Below are 21,517 nucleotides of genomic sequence, written 5' to 3'. Positions count from 1 at the left end.
GGGACCAAAGGCAGGTGAATGCTGCATCTCCTCGGGGTGGGACAAAGTGGCCCTGGGCTGTCCCTGCAACCCACAGCTACTCACAGTTGACGGTGACTTTGACTCTCTGGACGACAGGCGCAGCCACGTCGTTGGAGGCACTGCACTCGTACTCGCCCGACTGCTCCCGCGTGATGCCTGTGATCTCCAGGTACTCATCCTCACTGATGAAGCCCACGGCTGTTGGGTGGAGGGAGTGGGCTGTGAGCGAGGGGGGCACGGTGAGCCCATGCCCAACCTGTGGTAACCAGCTGGGACCATGCTGTCACCATGGGCCACCATGCTGTCCCACCCATCTACTGCAAGAAACCCCTGCTAGACCGGTGCCAGATGCACTGGTCCCAGCCCTTCTGACAGCATCACTTGCTGCATATTAATGTCCCCAGTGTGTGCAGGATGGGCAGGGGGTTTTCATCCCATCCCATCTTCCCGCCCCGAGGTGCTGCTGGATTCCTCCTGAAGCCTCCCTCGGACCTTTCAGCTGCACTGAATCGCAGCCAGCTTGCTCCTACACCATCAGTACCAACACTGCCCTTCAGCTGCAGGGCTCTATCCCTCTCCCCGTGCCACTCTATGCTCAAAACCATCCAGCTCCTCCAGCGTGGAGACCTTACAACAGACACCGAGTTACACAGCAATTAGGATGCTCCAGAGAAGCATCTTTCACCCAGGAACCACCAGACCCAGATGGAGAGGTGGCATCCTCCTCCCTTCCCTGACACTTCCCCATTGCCTTTCTCAGCTCTCCTGCAGCTCAGACGCGATAATTACAGCACGAAGCATCTCCACAACCAGTGTCACACTTAATATTCCTATAAATTTTAAACGGTAGTCCTTGGTACATATGTGTGGCAATTGGTATCATATTTTAATTAAGCTTGCCCTACACCATCTGAAATTAATAATAGCTCGAATTACCAGTGTAATTTATAAATTAACATTGCTGCAGCATTAGGAAATAAATTAGCTCTGGACAGCTGTTTCCAGGAGTGAGTGCCAATGGCAGCGAGGCCAAGCACAGGTCCCTGCTCCCAGGGGATGTGGTGATGTGACCAGCACAGCCCGGTGTGCACTGCTGTGACCCAAAATGCTGTGGCTTGACATGCTTGGGTGGCCAGCCGGGCGCATCTTGCTCTTAACATGTGCATGAAAACTGTATACAATGAATGTTGCCTGCGTGGCACGATACCTTTAGAGCAGCTCTTCCCACTGGTCCAAAACAGTGAGCGCAGTCACACACTGCCCATACAGACTGCTTTGAATGCAGCTGCTTTGAGCACGTGCATAAATGCAGATCTGTGTACAGGGCCCGAGCCTGATGTGTTTTCTTGAATGCCACATCCTGCTGTGAGCACCCTGGGTACCCACTGAGATGCTGATGCCCAAGCTGCAGTTGCAGCGTCATCGGCACAAACCCCAGCCCCCCACTGTGCCTACCCCCATCCCACGGACCCCATCCATGGCTGAGGTGAGTCCTCTCGTGCACACAGCCCTGATGGATGGCTGCCATCCACCTGCAGCATCCTCAGCCCCGCGCGCGAGCTCCCAGCGGAGCGGCTGGCAGTGAAAAACCGCTGAGCTCATCAGCACTTAGCGCAGCAGAAGGGCGAGATATGAAGGCGTTACCCCAAAATCGATATCCTTTGGAGACACAAAAATTACAGTTTTATATCCAGCAGCAGTTTGCGCAGCAAAAAGGAGAGAGAGGGAAGGAAACAAGCTGCCTGTTCCGGCTGACCTAGAATGAGCTCTCAGTAGCACAGCGCTGCCTGCCGATGGAATTACGACACAGCTGCAGCCCTCGGATGCTCTGCGTGCAGATCTGACTCCTGTTTGTGCAAAGAGCCCAATAAAGCTCTGCTTCCAAACTCAGCAAAGGCCCTTCCCCAAATCATCACTCGCCAGCACTGCACTGCTGAGGTTTGATCCTGGAGCAAGGCAGTGAGGGCGCGTTTCATCACCCAGCAAAGGACTTTGTGAAGTGACGGCCAGGGTCAGCCTGCTACCTGCAAAAGCTGGGGAAGGGAGAGATGAAGGCTCCCAGCCTTTGTGCTGGAGTAGTGCAGGAGCCTGATGTCAGTCAGTGCCTGGTAATCAGCTTCTGGAGGGACAAAATGCAAAGTTTTGGGGTCTGGCTTTGTGCCATCAGCCCTGACACACAGAGCCTGCAAAGGTACCACCATGCAATGCTCTGCGTGCTATTGCTGAGATGACACCAAGATGAAGACCACTGCTGCTAGGGTCCTTGTATGGATTCAGCCTTGTTAGTGCAGCAATCCCACACCAAGGTCAATGGGAGAGGAGGGTCCCCTGTACACAGTACTTCCCCCTTTCTCCCTTACCTGCTTTACTTTCAACATACACACAGGGGCCAGCTTAAGTGGCTACGTACACACAGGCACTGAAGTGGTCTGGACACGAGATGCCCTATTGCACTTTTGCAGCAATGACAGATTTCTGCCAGTCTGTACCCGGATGGAGGCACCTGCTGAGCCGTGCCCCATCTCCTTTCACTGCCTTCCTGCCAGAGCGCTTAACAAACAGGGTGCTCTCCACTTCTTGGGTTTTATATTGAGAGCTGCTTCTGATGGGGAAGTGGCAGTAAATAAAGAGCGAAGCCATGCGGCTTGTTATGTGCTGCTCCAGCTGAGAGCACTGGAAATGAATGGGCTCAGAAATCAGCGTGGTATGTGAGGAAACAACAGCTCTGGCTCACGTCCCCTCCTGCACAAAGGACCTGGCAGGAAAATCAGCTCCATGCACGCACTGCTGCCCCATGGTTGTTGGGGTCCTCAGTGGCTGGTGATGCTGATGTTTGGGGATGCTGATGTTTGGGGAAGCTGAGCTCCTGAGGCTTAGAATCAGGGCACCACCAGCCCAGCCCAGATTCTGGATGGGAGCCATCCCTCTGACTGGTCTCACGTATATCAGACTTCTTAGGGTTGCTCTGCGGGTCTCCAATGGTGCAGACTCCTCCTGCCTCTGCAACTGCTTGGAGCTCAGCAGCCCTAAGCCAGCAGCAGCTCTGCAATGCCCGGAGTGACTTCGGGAACTTCTCAGGGCTGCCTCTGCTCGAGCACAATTAGCTGCTGAAATATTGCAGGAATTAATGGCACAGCGCTCTCATCTCCTCGGGAGCTACAAAACCAGCACAGCCAGCACCCATTATTAACAATAATAATACAGTCCAGGCCAGAAATGGAACAGCCATTGACTGTTCAAAGGCACAGCACCTCACTCCTCTGCAGAGGGTGATGACCTAACCTGGTGCAAACGGGGGCACGGGGAGCAGCACCAGCAGGGCCAATGGGCACTGCAAAGCAGAGCAGAGCTTGGCCCAGCAGTGCTGGGACAGGGGTGCTGGTTGGACCACGGGGGTGAAACCCTGCTCCAAGAGACATCCAAGCAGTGCTTGGGGTCCTGCACAGAGTGGATGAGATGACATGTGGGGAGATCGGGGGCCTCATCTATTCCTTCCTTGCCTTTCTCCTTCTCTTGCTTCCCCTTTGCTAGGCCTGACTGGGCTCCCCTCTGCCTCCTCCCACCTGTTAGTTTCCACTGAGCCTCTGACAAGATAATAACTCACCAGAAAGCAAACACATGTTCCCAAATTAATTATGTGCCGCCGTCCCCCAGCTCACAGCATTGGGGTCTCTGGGCCACGTCGCTTCCCGTTACCCTGGCTGAGCACTGCTGCAATGCCAGCATCAGAGCAAGGCAATGCCAGCCCAGCAGCAAACTCTCCTGTTTCTGTGCACCTCTTCGCTCCCATGCATCACACCAGCTCCTTGCCTTTCTCCTGCACTAATCAGGGCACAGCACACGACACCCAGCAAGCTCCCAATGCTGCAGTGTGCTCACACCATGTCCATGCGCCTTGCTCTGCAGACCTGCCATATTCCTACCTCTGTGGATCTCAGCAATGGCCCCGCTATGGGTTTGGGCTCCCCATGGTTGCCCAGATTTCCAGTGCTGCTCCTGAGTCATTGGCCATGCACCGATCGGGCTAGCCTGAGAATGGGAATATTTTATGGAGATAATTTTATTAAAATGTTTACAACAATGCAGATATTGACATCTAGCTTCAATCAATAGCACAATTTATTGTCCTTCAAGGTGAACATTAAGCCAAGCTGCCCATTAGTCAATATTTACCTCCAAGGTCTATAAATCTTTATACTGGCTTCAGCAGATGTTGACAGTGGCCGATTCCAGATAAGTAAAAGTAAGAGTGTGAAACATTGCTCCTTTTGGAGGTGAAATAGTAACTAGTTAATTACAGCCCCTACAGCAATTCTGAGCTATCAATTTATGGCTACTTCTGGCAATAAAAATTAACATCGTGCAGACTCCCGGCTCACAGTGACGCTCTTAAAACCAAGAGCCATCTATTTCACATGTCATGCCGACACGGCGGTGATGGCCTTCTTATAACAGTTTATAGTAAATAAATAAAATATACAAAGGTAATAAGAGGGAATTGCCAGCATCCGAGAGCTGATTCCCCCCCTTCTCCTCCAGTATGGAAACACGGTGTGGGTGAGTTAGCAGCAAAGCAACGCTCCTCTGTGCAGGGAAGGAGGAGGAGGAAGACGAAGGAACCCCCTAAATACCACCATGCCCCAAACCTGACTGCAGAGTGACACAGCCCTGTGCCCCTGGGTGACGAAGAACCAAAGCTGACCCCATCCCATGCCCTTGGCCAAAGGTTGAGGAGGCTCCTGCTGCCCCTTTTATTGTTCAGCATCTCCCCACTACTACTGACTGCTCATTTAGCACATCACGAACCAAGTTCAGGCACTGCAAGATGTTCCCTTGTTCTTTTGCTTGGCCGATGGCACCGTGACAGCAGCATCACCTCCACTCACCCCAAGCTCTGGCTCCCCATGCTCCAGTGGAGGAAGACGTGGGGTAATTAACCTTCTGGAAACCATCCAAAGCAATCATTAAAAGATGATTTCTTCAAGATTACCCTATCGACCCAGGAGGGCACGGCTCTGTCCTTCCTTCCAAGCACACTGCATCCCAATGCCACGGGCTCCATCTGCAGCCCCTTGGAGGGGTGACCCTGTTACAAAGCTTGGGGTGGGGACAACCATAAACCATCACCCCGCTCTTCTTCACCCCTCAGAAGCTTTTTCAAGTTTCCTGACAACAAGGAAAGAACTATCTCACCCCACACACCGGTTATTTGTGTTAATTAGCAGGATTCCAAAGGCTGCTGGTGCACAAAGCCACCGGGCCTGCTGCTCCCACATCATCTCTGCGGGCTGCAAAGGAAAGGGACGTCCTGCAACAACTCAGATTGCCATTAAACAGATGCACACACCACATCTCCCTGCTCCCTGCTGAGCCCCTCGGGTGCCACTGCATCCCCATGCAATGCAGCAGCCCGTCCCGCTCGCCTCGCCGCTGTCGTGAGATGCAGCCGAGCTGCCCATTATAGCACCATTGTGCTGAGTTTTTAGCTTAAAAGTCCTTGAAAGTTTCCCACTGTGACTAGTCAAACAAGATCTTTTTCACTTTCCCTCTCTTCTGTGCTAACAATATTTATACTCATTTCTTTTATTGAAATCTATCTGCCGCCTGTTCTATTAAAGCTGCCTGAGTGGCAGCTCCTATTCTCCGGGAGCCCGCAGCCCATCTATTCTCCAGACAATGAGGTACAAGCAGTCTATCTTCTATTGTGCTTCCCGGCCTTCAGCTCTCAAATCTCCCATCTCCAAAAGGCATGTCAGAAGTGCTCAGATGGAGAGGATGGGGATCCTGGGCTGCCCTCCTGAGCACCTCACCGCCACCAGGGGAGCTTCAGGTTGGGTATTAGGAAAAAATCTCTTCTCCAAAGAGAAAACACAGGCTGCCCAAGGGAGTGGTGGGGTCACCCTGTGGAGGTGCTCCAGAGCCGTGGCGATGTGGCACCTGGGGACGTGGGATGGGTTGAGGATCTCAGAGGTCTTTTCCAACCCTAATGATCCTATATGGCTGTGACCCCTGTGATGACCCGGGGACACGTCTCTTGTCCCCCAGCTCTGCACATCGTGACTCTGTGCGCTGCTGCTCACACATGTTTGTGAGCCTCATGCAACTTCTTTGTGCGCAGGAATAAAAAAGGAGCATTAAGCCCTTTGTCTGCAAGTAGTAGTTCATTGGGAAATAAAAGGATTATGGAAATTAATATTTAAAGAAACAAAACACAACAACTCAGGGACCAACCACCCTTGAAGGAGGCTCTAACTCAGGAGTAAACGAGCCACACAAAGCACCAGGAGCTGAGCTGACAGTGGGTGACCATATAGCACAAGGCTCCTCTCCCTCCCTGTCCCCACTGCTACCCCCAGCCCCAGCCCTCCTCTCCCTTCCTCCCTTCCCTTCCTCCCCACTATTTTTCCCCCATTGCCGCTTGCAAGGTGAGAGAGGACAGCGTCGCCAGAATGAAGGATTCTCCTGCATGCCCTCTCCCAGCAGCGGCCCTAATTCATTTTTCATGGCCCCTCGCAGTGACAAAAGCCGCTGCTTCTCTCTTGTAAGCGTGCGCCATGCAATAAGTCAAAGCTGATGTGCATTTTCCCCCTGGGTGCCGAAGCTGTGCTTTTGATTTAATTTGTCCTGTTGTTTGGCTCTCAGCCTTTGCTGGTGAGTTCCTTTGGAGAGGCAGCAAGGTAGGGCCCCATACACGAGGAAGGGCCGCCTGACAGATGGGGTACAGTGGGTAGTGTTTAAATAATTTGCTGCGATGATACCGAGATGTTGGAGAGTGACAGATGCTCCGGGAGAAAATCACTCAGACAAAGACACGCATCCTGTTTGCAGGAGCTCTGCTCCTCCATTAAATCCTGTTGCAACTTGGCTTTCCTGGAGCCCGTCCCATTGCTGGCAGCTCTTGTGCTGCCTGGAGGAGAAGCAGCGCAGCGCAAGGCTTGGCCCTGGCTAACACCAAGAAGCGAGCTGCTCCTGTTTGCAAAACACCCAAAAAAAGGCCACGCAGGTCCAGATTCACTATCACAGGTATTGCAGCGGGGATAACGATGGTGAGATCCCCCAGCACCCTCCAGTCACAGAATCATCAAAGTTGGAGAAGACCACAAAGATCCCCAAGCCCAACCCATCTCGCTGTGCTCACTCACAGGATGGAGCATCCCCAGCACCATCCCTCTTCTCCCTGTTTTCCTCCATGCCATTCCAAAATACAGCTGCTGGCACCCAGGACCTTAAAGTCCCCCTGTCTGCAAACCTAAACCCAAAGGCTTTCCCTGCAGGAGAAGCTCTTAGGACATAATTTCAATCCGAAGCATTTAAATGGCTGTAACCTCTGCTAAGCTGCATTTCAGCCGCATTAAGAAAATATCCCGAGGATGGGAAGCAAGTGGCATAAAGGCATTAGAGTGAAAAAAAATAAGCATCAAGTGCTGGCTAAATCCATTCAGAGCGCTGGCAAGAAGTCCCACGGATGTGGGAAACTTTCCCTGCACACTGAGCCTGGCCGCCAGCTGCTGGGGAATGGGGATATTTTCTAATTCACCCCAACTCACCCGGGATGAGGAGCACCCAGCCTGGCTCTTAACCTCAGAACTGGGGCCAGGTGAGGCCGGCTGCCACCCCTCCATCATCTTTAGCCTGTCTTTATTTTTTCAGACGCTATTTTCCAGCCCAGTGGCCTCGCTCTGTCCCTCATGTTTTATGGCACTGATGTCTCCATTTCTGGAGGATCAGCTGCAGTATTGTGCCTTATGGAGAGCAGCCGGACCAGTGGGCACGGCACCTCTGGGGGATGCTGTGATCCCAGGGAAAGCAGATGGGGAGTGGGTCTGGGGGCTGCATGGTGCCAGGAACACCAGGGTTGGGTGATGCTGGGCAATGGGAGAGACTGGGAATGGGATGAGCACCCGACAGGCGGGGTGGGGAGGGAGCAAGAGGCACTGCTATGTAAGGGAAAAGCCATTCTAAATAACAGCAGTGTAGCCCAGGAAGGGGAAAACCCCCGGGCTACAGCATTGCTGCAGCTTTAAATTATATAAAAATAAAGGGGAGGGAGATGGAGAGAGAGAGACCGTGAGGAAAAAGAATTGCCATTGTTTTACCAAGCAGATGGGAAAGTTCAGGGATCAGAAAAAGACTATTATTATCTTGACTCGGCCGTGAGAAGATGGGAAAGGAAGAGGCATTTTTTCTCCCTGCAGCAAAGAGTGCCATGGCAGGAGTCACTTCAGCAAGGAGCTGGACAGAAACATTGCTCCACAATCTGGGCACAAACCAGGATCTGCTGTTTGTCCCCTTCCCACCAGCACTGATCCAGCCAGATGCTGCACCCTGCATTGCTATTGCACAGCCGGGCAGTGGGCATCCATCACCGCCTCCAGCTGTGCCACCCTGCCTGCACGGGGCCAGCTGTGCTCCAGATGTGCTCACACAGCCCTCTCTTCCATCACAGCACGCCTGTGTGAAGCTGAACTAGAAGCATTTCAGCTTCCTGCCCATGGTAGCATGCTAGAGATGAGGAAACCCACTGGGGTAGTGGAAAGGCACAGCTCCCGACCCCATGGTGCTGGCCCAACACCAGGCTGACTTACAACATTGAGCGCACACCAGTGTGGATTTTTCCTTGCCAAGCATCAAGGCTGTGGACAGAGATCATAGAATCACCAAGGTTGGAAAAGACCTAAAAGCTCATCCAGTCCAACCATTCACCTATTACCAATAGCTCCCACTAAACCATGTCCCTCAACACAACATCCAGCCTTTCCTTGAACACCCCCAGGGTCGGTGACTTCACCACCTCCCTGGGCATCCATTCCAGTGCCTGACCACCCTTTCTGAAAAGCAGTACTTCCTCATGTCCAGCCTGAATCTCCCCTGCCGTAGCTTGAAACCATTCCCTCTGGTCCTATCACTAATGACACAAGAGAAGAGGCCGACCCCCAGCTCACTACAACCTCCCTTCAGGAAGTTATAGAGACCATATATGAGAGTTATAGAGATGTGAGATGGAGAGGTGATGGGCTCAAGCTATGCAGGGGAGGATCAGATTGGCTGTTAGGAATAATTTCTTCTCCAAAAGAGTGGTGCTGCACCACAGAGCTGCCCAGAGGGCGGTGGGGTAACCATCCCTGGGGGTGTTCTATTGCTGTGGGGATGTGGTACTGCAGGATGCAGGCAGTGGACACAGTGGGGTGGGTTGGGCTTGAGTATCTCAGTGGTCTTCTTGAACGCTAACGATTTTATGATTGTATGGAGGAGCAAAGCTTGGCTCCACCAGGTCTCAGTCATCCTTCAACCCATCACATCCCCCCTTGCAGTCTCTCCACCATTCCCCAGCTTTCCCCTCTGTCTCTCCATCACACTCTGCATGTTTTGTCCCTCCTCACTCCACCACATGCTCATTCCCTCTGCCCATAACCCTTTCCTTGCCCTGACACCGCTGGTCCTCCTGCAACTGCCTCCTCTGCATCTCCCACACTGTGAGCATCTCAACCCCGGGAGGTGGAACAGGGGCTGGCAACCTGCCCTAACTAATCCCACAGCTACTGACTCCTCGTGCACTTAATATTCACGACAGAGAGAAACATTTCACGGCGAATTGGACGCACATTCAACTGGAAATGGAAATTTTATGACTCTTCTCACTCCAAGCCGCAGATTACACCAGCTGAGAAAACATGGAAGCAAATGAACAACCTGTGAACTGTAAAGTATATTAATAATGAAATCACAGCCTGGGAAATGAAGGCTTTATACTGTTTATATTCTGCTCCATTAATAGACAGCACTCTCACTGGCTCCGCCCCATTAGCCAGCAATCTGCACAGAGGAACAGCACGAGGCAGGCAGGGGAACGGTGGCATGGGGACAGGGGACAAGCCTGTCAGGAGATGCCATCAAAGCATCTCCCACCTGTGGACACCGGGGTGCATTGGGACTTAGTGCCTCGTTCATGGGGAAGGAAGGGAGCAGAGCGTGATGCTGGGTAGAATGGGGTGAATTTCAGGTTGGATATTAGGAAAAACTTCTCTGAAGGAGTGGTGATGCTCTGCACGGCTGCTCAGGGAGGTGGTGGGGTCACCGTGCCTGGGGGTGTTAAAGAAACCTGTAGATGCAGTATTTAGGGACATGGCTTAGTGGCTAATATTGGTGGTAGGCGGATGGTTGGACCTTCGTGATACTACTGATTTGAGGGAAATCAGCTCTAAGACAACCAGAACATAGCCAGCAAAGTGCTGGCACCAAAGAGAGCAATTTTCACATTGCCCACGTGGCTGCAGACCCTTTCCACCAGCGGAGCACACGGTGGGTGAGATGCTGATGGTGCTGACCCTATGGTCAGAAGAGGACGGATGCACCAAACTCCCTGCAACCTCCCACCCTCCCCCTGTACCTCCAAAAGCCACCACGATGGGGTGGGAGGACCTGGCCCATGTGTGACACAGCCCGGCCAGCTCTCTCCTCCCCCAAAACAACTGCCATGGCTTATGCAAAGCGCATCACGGGAGCTAAAACCAGACGAGTTTTCTATAGCTGAAGCGACCTGGTGTTGACAGAATGGGGACGCGTTTCCACAGCTCAGATTTTTATAATAATACCTCGAGGGAGTCTCTGGCAAAGTTTGGCCCAAATATAATTAGTTTGCACAGCTATTAGGGGCTGATAAAAGGTTTTAATTTGTGTGGAGATCTCTCGCATCTCAGACACTCCCGTTCCTTGCTCTTCCTCTGCTTCCAAATGCCAGCCGAGTGAAAGGCACATCCCGAGCCAGCGACACAAAGCCCTGCACGAACCAGGCAAGGAGGGAGAGCTCTGACTGCTAAAGAAGAGACAGAAAATCCAGCGAGCCGATGCTGTCAGCACGTTGGGGTTTTTGTCCGCACCGGGAACACGTGGAAACTTCCCCGGTCCTGCTGCTGCTGTGTGTATGCAGGGCTTACGAGATTGTCATGCAAATGGATCGGCTCGGGAACGAGACAAATAAATCTCCTGTACTCTTCTTGCTATCGCTTTGCACGGGGCTGCGGCTCCCTTGTGCTGGGCACGGTGAGCAATGGGATGAGCTCAGGGGTGCAGACAGCCATCTGCTTTTTGCTTGCGAAGAGCATCCCAGGTCTGCGTGCATCCCCCAATCCCGGGGAGCTGAGCACGCTTTGCCTCTGGTGAGGAGGGAAAGAGTGACACTGCAAAGCTGTGCTTAGGGAATATGCTGAAGCACAGAGTTGTTTGTTTTTTTTTTTGCTCCTTTCTGTAATGGAAAGGCATTGCCTCATTTGTAGCTGGTAGGGGTCTTGTTATTTTTGTACGAAAATGCATCTTGTAAAGGCGGCTGTGCCAAATATGCAAACAAATCAGCTGAGCGGGTTCATTTCCACCATGTGGAGAAACAAAAATATTACTTTTATATATATACACACGTAGGTACATAATCTCCTGTTGCTTTACAATAGCAAGAAGAACAAGGGCATCGCATTGGAGAGGAAAGACTAAGAAGGGCCGTGCACAGTCAGCACCCAACGTGCATGATGTGTTACCCAGGATTAAGTCACTCCTACCCCACCTTGCTCCCATAGCAGGCTTTGGGGAGCTAAATCTTCCCCCTGCTCCTGGTAGGATCCCATTGCTGCCTGCAACGCGTGCACAAGAACTTTGCAAGCCAGCACCGCCTTCACCTTGGCCAAAAACTGCTGCCTGTGCCACACTGGTACCAATGGAAATAAGCCACCAGTGACCCTTCTCCCAATGGATCTGTCCGGAGTGCACTGATTAAATGCACATCAAAATGGGTGGCAGATTTACAGGTTAACAATGATTTAGTGGAGTGCACCGCAGCCAAATTAATGCCGGCTATAATGTAGTTTACCTCATTAAACAATGCACACCAAGATCCTGTCTGTTGTAAAACAATTGGTCTCTGAAGCCTAGTGTTCATCTTCCAGGGTTGCTGGGAGATAATAAATGGGTAATATTCCGGCGATAATGGTAATGGAGTCACGGCTCAGAGCTAATATTATGGCAAAGCAGTAATTATTTCAACAGTAAACAAGGGGACGGTTGAGCTGCCGACAGGATTGGAGCCTGTTGAAATGCTTCAGTTAATTTAGCTGGAGCCCAGGCCTGCAGTGCCTCCTGGAAGGAGGATGAGGGTTGCTGGCTGAGCCTCTGCAAGATCCTGGGCATTGGCCTCTGCAGGCAGTCAGGGCCTCAGTGCTGGAGAAAGGCCATGAGATCAGGGGAACACATACAACAAGGCAAGATGGGATGTCATGTCTGACAGAGCAGCCAACCCAGTCCAGGTCAACCCAATTGAACCCAAACAAGCCCAACTAAACTTCAGTCAACCCAGTCAGATTCAACCCAGCCTCACCCAACTCAACCCAACCGAACTCAAACCAACTCAACCCAACTCAGTCCAACCCAACCCAACAATGCAGCTCTGGGTTGGTTCTCTGCTCCAGCCACAAGAGGTTCAATTCCTTTCCTTCACATACCGCTGTTGATGGCCCATACAACAGAAGTCCTTCTTCACAAATTGGGGCTCACACCCCTACCTCCCCCAAGGCTGCAGTTGGCTCTGGTGTTTGCTCAGCTCAAGAAGATGCATACAACTAAATGTCATCTAAATACAGACAAGAAAGGCAAGGCAGGTGCACTGGCCTTCTCCAGTGCCTTCTGAACCTTCAGTAAGAGCCAAGAGACAGCGTAAAACCATACATAAGATCCAGGAGGAACACAGCAATAGGCACGAATCAGCTGCTCTGTGAGAGCCATTTCCCTGTCAAAATGACCAGCAGAGAGAACAATTCTCTGTCATTAAGTGAAAGTGGTTGCATAATCAAAAAATATTAGGCTGTTATAATCACAAAATAAACAAGAGAGTTAGGCAAAGTAGACTATGATAACAAAAGAAAATAAATGGAAGGCTTACCCTAATGCTGGGCTCACCCACAGAACTCCAGCAGAGGCAATCTCCAGCAGAGATCCTTCCCCACTGGCAGCCAGCTCTTAAATAGGTCTAGGAGGGGTGCAGCCAGGCTCCATCCCTTCCAGCAGCACAGCTGAATTGCCTTCACCTGTGCTCCTCATGGCTCACCTCAGGTGATCAATCAGAGGTTCAGGCCGAGACTCAGCAGTTCCCATACAGTGGTAACTTGAGGCATGGTTACAGGGAGCCCTTCCTGGGGACAAGGGTTCCCCTTGCTTCTCCCAGTGCCTCCTTTCTAGGCTCTAAGGCATCTCCTGCCTGCAGTCCAGAAAGGATCTGGAAAGATTAGGTGCAGCAAGCAATGCACTCAATGGACAAACATCTGAATGGAGGGGACGTGCCCCCCTTCCTGGGGACATGCAACTCCTCAAGCTGGATGTTTTTTCAGCAGCTTTTCCTTTTATTTTAAGCCCTGCCAAGAGCCAGAGAGAATCAATAAATCCAAATATACCACACTTCTCCCAGAGTCCCTCCGCTGCTTTGCTGCTGATGTATAGACAGACGATCTCGAGAGACCTCTGCCATATCAGGCCACCATGTCTCATCTATCTTAAGTGCATATACAAGCTGTGATTACTCCCACACCCAAGCACCTCACGTCCTGAATGCATTTAGCCTCCCCTCAGCCCTGCCAGGCAACGGACTGCCGTCTCACCTCTCCCAGGGAGGAAGCAGAGGTTAACAGAACTGCTCACTGAGGACAGCTGGGTCATGGCAGGATGGGGCCCGCCAAGCATCACATCCCCCTCCAGGTGCTGCTGGCCCAGCAGCAATGCAGCACTGTGCTTGTGGGGCAGGGCTGGGCTCCTGCTTTCATTGCCGAGACTAATCCTAAGATTAATGAGGGATTCCTTCTATAAAGACCTTTTGATCAGCCCTCTTATGAGTAAATACACCATCAAGCCAAACCATAATGTTTTGCTACCCTGGCAGTCTCCCTTCTTAAGCCTTACACCAGAATCCATCATACTACTGCAATAATCAAACAGCAATTAGACAAAACCGTGGCAGAAAAGTCTATCAAGGGTTGTTAAGGATGACGAGTTGGATGCAGCCCTTGGCTCGGGATAGCAGTGAGCCCTTGGTGCCACTCACTGCAGTTCATCAGCACTTTTCCTGAGCTTAACAGGAGGCAAGACAAGTCTCGTGCCTGCCACAGGGATGCATTTGTTCACCAAGAGATGAAAACCAAGCTGACAACGTGGCAATCACCATGACAACATCAGAGTTACCCCAAAAATAAAGAAAGAGCCCAGTAACTATGGGAACACCTGCGTGACCAAAACCACACCATTAACCACAAGGTCTCACCATTGTTTGCAGATGGCATCAGCACCGTGGTGCCAGGACCAATGCATCTGAAGCCCTCGTAACTTTGAGAGATTTCACCCTGCTGGAACACTTCTCTTGACTGACATCCCAGTGGGTTTGGCACAGGGGATGGAGCTGGCTTGCTGGGTGCTGGAGCTTGGCTTCCCAAATGGGTTTTCTGCCATGTGCAGCCCCCAAACCCCTTGTCACAGCTGTGGCTTCTCAGCAGAGCCCTGTGATGGAGGAACGTGTGTCTGCACCCACCTCCTCCTTATTCCATTTCAACCTGTGCACTGACAGGAGACAGGTGGCTGGGAAGGGACTGCAGTGGGATGGATCGCTGGGGAGTTGAGCTGCTTTGGTGTCAATCCTCTGGGAAACCAGACTGCATGCTCCTTCCAGTGAGCAAACACTCTTATTTGCTTCATTTCTCACCAAGAACCACAGAACAGACTGAGAGCTGCCAAGAAAATAATAAAGCCCGTGAAGTGCTGCTGTGCAGAGGAGCACTCGTTGGTGCAAGTATGGGAAGCAGCTCCTCCAGCACTGGCACAGCAGCCGCCAGCTTTGGGTCCTGGATCTCCAAACCACAGCATCTCCTCCCAGGGAGCTCATCATCACCTTGGCATCTTCTACAAGCACCTCTGCACACCTGCTCTGGCTCTTATTTCAGTCCCTGTACTTCAAATCCTTGTCTCCTGTATACATGCTGAATTGGAAACGGGCAAATAGAGCATCCCCAGAGGCAGGGAGAGGAACAGGAGCTACATGCAGCCACCAGAGCTGTCTTGGGCCATCCCTGTGCTCAGCACCCTCCTCTGTCAGGCAGGCAGAGCCAGGTAAATCTTTGCAATCATTTGCTCTCTTTGAGCTTTGAAGGCAGAATGCCTAATCATGGCCAAAATCGGGTAAGAGCTGCTGCTGCAAATTACAGAGCACCACAGGTAATTTCTGATTAGCTCACTCTTCCTCTCGTGATGCATCCTCAGTTTCCATAGCAGCTAAGTCCTAAGTAAAATGGAAACATCTGGTTCAAGCACAGGTAAAGATTCCCTGGGGAAAGAAACCTGCAGGATGGCAGCAAACAGCGAAAATAACCCCTGTGAAAGTGAGAGGCACTGGGAGCTGGAGCCTGGTTAGGAGAGGATGGATGGGTGCAGGGGAGGAAGGCAGCGAGGGGCAGGGAGTGGGAGAGGAGGGTCCTGGGGGCAGGAGGGATGCAGGATGGAGAAACGTATCTTCCAGAGGCTCCTGTCAAGAGAGCAGCCTGAGATGGCACCGACTGTGCTTGCTCTCTGCTGGGGCCATGAGGAAGGATGGGTCTGGCCCAGCAGCTTGTACAGCGCAGACAAAGAGCAAAATCCAACTGCCCAAAAGCAGTGAGGAGAGGATTTTGAAGTCATACAGCCCCCAATGGGTGTGTATGGGAATTCACTTCCCAGCACTCCCACCCACACAGTTCTGCTCAGGGTTTGCTTTCCAATTAACAAGGCTACCAATTAATGCTTCGTGCGTTTTCTTGTTGCTTTGCACCATTTCCAGCCCCTCTCTGATGCAATGTGTGAGGTTCCCTGGGGGGGCTCTCAGCACGCAGCCCTGTGCCACACGCAGCCACCTGCTGTGGCAGCCCCAGCACTCCCAATGCACAGCACAACCCCAACCTGGTAACCACCACCAGTCCTCCACGTAAGAAAAAAACCCACATTATTCCTCTCCCAAGCCACCAGGCTGGATAATTCCCTAACAAAACCCTCCTGCATCCAGTTACATCTTTTCAGTGCACATCATCTTCTTTACTCAACTTCAGCAACAGGCGAAGCAGCCAGCAGCACCTCCCAGCCCTTTTTGGGGTATTTTGGGCGACGTTTGACTCCTACCTTTGGGTGAGATGTGTCTCCAGGTGATTGTGGGGTCTGGCCTTCCTGTGGCTATGCAGGTGAGGCTGACGTTGCCGCCTTCATTGATGGAGATGTCAGAAGAGATCTCGATAATTTTCGGCGACACTGCAGCGACACAAAGAAGGAAACACCATCATAACCATACAGCTCTCCCATTGACGTGGTCTGATTTTTGGGTGGTGCTGTGTGAAGCCAGGAGTTGGACTCAACGATCCTTATGGTCCCTTCCAACTCCATACTCTTCAATTCTGTGCCTTAATTCTGCCACCCCAGTGCAACACGAGGCCCTGAGCGCGCACATGGCATGGGGCCAGACCCAAAGAGGGGACATAAAAAAGAAAGGGGCTGACGATGGGAAACAGACAAGGAGCAAACGGGGCATTCCCCACCCAGCTGCTGCTCCCAAGGACCCCGTCCCTTGTTGTCCCCATCCCAGCTGCTGCACACACACTGCAATGTCTGCAATGGCCTTGCACGCATTGCCTCTGCTGTGCAGGTAAGTAATTTATTGATCCGTAAAGCACTCCAAGACGCTCTGGAAGGGATTATGTCATGCCAGTGCCGTGCAATAAAATAAGAAATGATGGATTTTTTGTGAACATGAGGGTGATTTAGGGTTTGTAGTTGGAAGTGTAGTTAAAGTACATTTTAAGTGGAAATCAAGGTGGGTAATGAATTATTCCCTGTTTTGAAGGGCTTCTGGGAGTTCATTTTTTTGCTGCTCTGGGCATGACGGCTAATCTGATAATCATGCATCGAATCAGGAGGTCCCAGAATGGGGCTCTGGGCAGGACAGCGGCCGTGAAGGCATCACCAAAGGAAATATTAAAATTCATCAGTGTCATTAAGCCCAGCATGAGGGCACACATCTCCTGGGATGGACGGCTGGGAGATGCTCTGCCAACAGCCGTGTAGTCCACGGAGATGCAATTAATGACAAAGTGCTACAAGTAGGGAGGAACCAAGAAACCAATGCGTGCTTCCCACAACGGAGCTTTCAGAATCACACGGGCCATGGGGGTTTGATACTGAAGGGATGAGCAGTGCTGGAGCCAAAGGCCCAGGGAGGGGAGGGGTCGCCTTCCCTGGGGGTGTTCCACAACCATGGAGATGCGGCCCTGAGGGATGTGGGCAGTGTTGGTGGGAGCTGGACGGTTGGACTGGATGATCTCAGAGGTCTTTTCCAACCATAATGACTGTAGGATTCTAAGGAGCCCAGCTGACTGCAGCTGTCGGTCCCGCACAGTGATGCTATCTGCCATCTCCCATGCAATGCACACCGTACCAAGGAGGAACCTTGGCAATGTTTTTTAATTAACGGATTCGCATCACTCATATTTGGCTTGTTTTGCCGAGCTCACTGAGACTGGCAAACAGCAAATTCAGCCTTTGCATTTGTGATGCCGGTGCCACGCACAGGGATTTGCATCCACACGGGTGACGGATAGAAATCTGCAATCAAATTAAATGACCAGATTCTAAATCATAATCAAAACAAATCGAACTTTGGTTTCCACTTCTCCTGAAAATGCATCCTGAAGGGCATCGCTTCCTGCTCCTCCCCAGCAGAGCAGCACCAGTGCTCCTGCAGTGTTCCATGCTGCTGGGGATGGGAAAGGGAGGTGAAATGATGGCTTTGGCCATGCAATGGGAGAATCTGCAGCACGACAAGTGCAAATGCAGCTTTTGGGAATGGCCCTCGGTCGGTCGGTCTCCAGCAATGCACTGCAGCCTGCCTGGGATGAGGTGAGGGCTGGGGAGCAGGAGAGCGACAGCGTCAGCAAAGTCTTTAGGAACCACTTAAATTAAAAGCGGTAGGATTTAACGCGACAGTTATTGTATGCTAATTAAACGTTTGAATAATTAACCACGCGCACTCTGTAAAATGCCTTTCTTGAGACTTAGCAGGTACGTCGTCAGGCTTTTACTACACTAGAGAGGGAAACTTCAATAAATAAGTGATCGCAAGTATATATTTAACATTATTTAACGGCCGCCGGTGCTGCCGTTCCCTCCACTCAAAGCTTTCCCCATCAGTCGGCACTGCTGCAGCACTGGGGCAGAGGAGAAATTCCTTCTGCTGAGCGCGGGACGCAGATGGAGCTGCGCCCCAATGGGAATGAATAAATAAATAAAGCTAAATAAATGCCGGCTTCCCAGGCGGGAACCTCTCCTCGCGGGCAGTCCTTTTGTGTTCAGCATCTCTCCTGCTCAGAAGTGATTAAACATGGCAGTGTTGGCCAAGCTGCTCCAGTGACACAGTGCAGATTTCCCCAGAGACCGGCTGGTGTTTCATCGATCTGAATTCTGCTTTCTTCCCCCCCCCTCTTTTTTCTTGCCACAGCGATGGGAAAGGTCTCAGCGCAGTGCCGAACTGCAAACCCAGAGCTCGGCTGGACTTGCATGCACGGAGTCCCAGGGACAGAAAGCAGCGTGCTTAAATATTTAACCAAGCCATATGGCACGTTACACGCTCAGGGTGTTCAGTCAGGTGATAGATGCCTGTGCAGCTCCAAGCATATGCACTTGCCTACACAGATGTACTCCCCAACTTGTGCTGTGTGCGCACGCACCCTCCTGGCCCTGGCACAGGCTGAACCTCCCAGCATCCATCCCAGAGCCAACACAGGTGCAAACGCCCCCTGCACGCACCCTGCAGCAGCCAAACGCAGTGCTGTGCACAGATGCTGAGTCCCTGCACCGCATCCAGCTTGTCCCTGTTGACACACACAGCCCAGGGCCTGGAGCAAGCTCACCACCAGATACAGGGGAAGGAGACCAGCATGAGCCTGCAAGGGTGCCTGCAATGAGGAACTGTGTTTTTTGGCTCAGCCACCTACATCCTGACCAAGATAGGAGATGGGGCTGCAGCATCTCTGCCTGCTATCTGTGCATGGGGTATTGCTGGATAGTGCAGAGCCCCAGCAATGCCCATGCCAGCAGCCTGCCAGCAAGACGGGCTCTGCTGGTAAGGCTTGCTTCCCCCTCATAAAACATGCAAACCTCCATCCTCCAGCATGAGCAACATCTGTTCCAGATCAAAGGCAACAGCAAAGAACATCTATAAAAGCATCTTGAAGCAAGAAAAAGAGGGAGACTCAGACTTGTGTTCTGCAGGCGATCTGTGATGTGCACTGGCAGCTTCCTGAGCATCAGGCTGCCACAGCTCGTGCCTTTAATAACAGACACTTTCCACTGTTACCCACAGACTTCTCCGTGTTTTACAGCACACTGCTAGCAGGGCCCTGCTGCTGGGAGCCCCAGCCCTGCTCACTGCACTGCCAAGCATCACATGGAGCCCACACTGCTGCACCAACAACTGAGGGACAGCAGGGCTGGCTGCGATGCGGTGCAGGGACCCCAACACCAAGTTAGAATCATAAAGGTTGGACAAGACGTCTCAGACCTCCAAGTCCAACCCCAAAACACCCCTCTGCCCACTGCCCACATCCCTCAGTGCCACATCCCCATGGTTATGGAACACCCCCATGGACAGTGACCTTACCACTCCCTGGGCAGCCGGGCAGTGCAGCATCACTCTTTCAGTTAATAACTGTTTCCTAAAATGTGCTTCTAAATCAGGTGCTGCTACTCTCACACAACCACAAGAGGAAAGCAGAGAGGGCATCACCCTTCCATAACACCAGCACAGCTCAGAGGCTGCACTGAGGAAGTAGTCCATGAAGTAGGAGGAGGCAGAGAGAGAAACAGGAGCTACATGCAGCCACCAGAGATGTCCTGGGTCGTGCAGGCTTGTATACAAAAAACTTCCAATTTTGGGTGCAGACCCTACCCGGGGTTTGCACAATCCCTTGGCCCAGCTTCACCAAAGGGCTCAGCCCCCCTCCCCCAATCCCCCTGCACAAACCTGGCACTGGGAGAAGGGCCGGGAAACGAAGAGGACATACATAATGACCTTAATAAGCAATTAATAAATAACTAATGGCAATTGCTCGTTTTAAAGCAAGGCGTAATGAGATGTGTCATACAGCACTGAGATGTAACTAAATGATTTCCCGAGCAGATAATGCCTCCTATTGCAGCACAGCTCTCTGAGCTTGGAGGACACCAAATTTTTTACACCTGTCTCTGCAGCAGGTTATATGGCAAGGCATTGAAATAACTCAGAGGGGGAGGGGGGAGAAAGACGCTCCCAATCATTCATTAGTAAAGTATTTGTGAACGCTGATATAATTCACCGCATAAGCCGCAGGGCTTCTGCAGACAAACTTTATAGCTAAGTGCCAAAAGGGAGCCCAATCTGATTCCACTTACGACAGCATAAATCTGCGCTGCTCCTACCGTCGTCAACAAGGGATGTGCCAGAATAAACACGGCACAAAAGCAGAGTCAGAGCTCAAGCATGACGACTTCTTTCTGACTCTGAGGTGGGTGCAGGTCGTCTGCCATCAGGCCAAGCAGCCTTAATGCTGGGTCGCCTGCTTTTGAGGCTCTGGAAGGATCCAGGTCTTTATTTTCCCATCCGTTCGACGAAAGGGAAAAACTAAGCCTCACATCTTGGGAAATAAAGCAAGAGTCTGCTTAGCACGGCTGTTAATAAATGGCTTCAGTGTACAGCCAGAATCCAGCTTTGAGAGACCCAATATCTGCTTTCACATTATGGTGCCCAAAGGAGGTTAGAATCATAGAATCATAGAATGGTTTGAGCTGGAAGGGACCTTAAAGGCCATCTGGTCCCACTCCGTGCATTGAACAGGGAGACCCACAGCTCCATCAGGAGCTCAGAGCCCCATCCCCTGATCCTGGGTGTCCACAGGGATGGGGCATCCACCAAACTGCTGAAGTGCACTGGACACTTCCTTCCCTAAAATGAACCTAATGGTGCAGACCTCCTTTATAAAGCCCTTCATGCTTCTCATGCAAACGAAAATGAAAAAAAGAAAAATGAAAGCTGTACGAAAGAAGTTTTTACATTGTCAGCCATGAAGAGATGCAGCTGAAGAAAGACTGCTCGACAGATCAGCTCCCTGTCTAGACAGATCTCATTTTCGGCTCCACGCACACTTCACAGAGCTAGGATCTAGTTTTCAGCTTCTGCTTTTTGCCCCCAAGTCACCTGGGATTCCCCCTGCCAGACAAGCAACGCCTCATGAAAAGCAGAAAATTGAAGGATCTCAGAGCCTTGAGACACCCGGCGTCATCTTCCCAGCATCGCTGACACCTCTCATCACAGCACTGCACACAGCCACCTCCACGGCCATCAAACTGACAGGGACGTGGGGACACGTGGGGGCTGCAGGGTCCCCCGGGTGCTGCTGGAGGCTCCGTCAGACCCCTGGGAGATGTC

At 51.8% G+C, this 21,517-nt stretch overlaps 1 protein-coding gene across 5 annotated transcripts in view; it reads right to left on the bottom strand.

Annotated features, from left to right (window-relative positions):
• The window catches only part of LOC122186074 (protein CEPU-1), a 243,687-nt gene that overhangs the window by 5,182 nt on the left and 216,988 nt on the right, over nt 1-21,517 (bottom strand). For all 5 annotated transcript variants that reach the window (XM_042882450.1, XM_042882452.1, XM_042882454.1 and 2 more), the window contains 2 exons: nt 16,189-16,314; nt 85-219 (listed from right to left, as the gene is read on the bottom strand). In XM_042882450.1, coding sequence (XP_042738384.1) covers nt 85-219; nt 16,189-16,314 — 261 coding nt within the window. The remainder of the gene's footprint in view (nt 1-84; nt 220-16,188; nt 16,315-21,517) is intronic.

Source organism: Lagopus leucura, unplaced genomic scaffold (assembly GCF_019238085.1).
Source record: "Lagopus leucura isolate 7727_CA_CO unplaced genomic scaffold, USGS_WTPT01 Super-Scaffold_100034, whole genome shotgun sequence".
NCBI lineage: Eukaryota > Metazoa > Chordata > Aves > Galliformes > Phasianidae > Lagopus > Lagopus leucura.
Note: the sequence above shows the minus strand (reverse complement) of the source record. Positions and strands in the feature narration are given on the sequence as shown.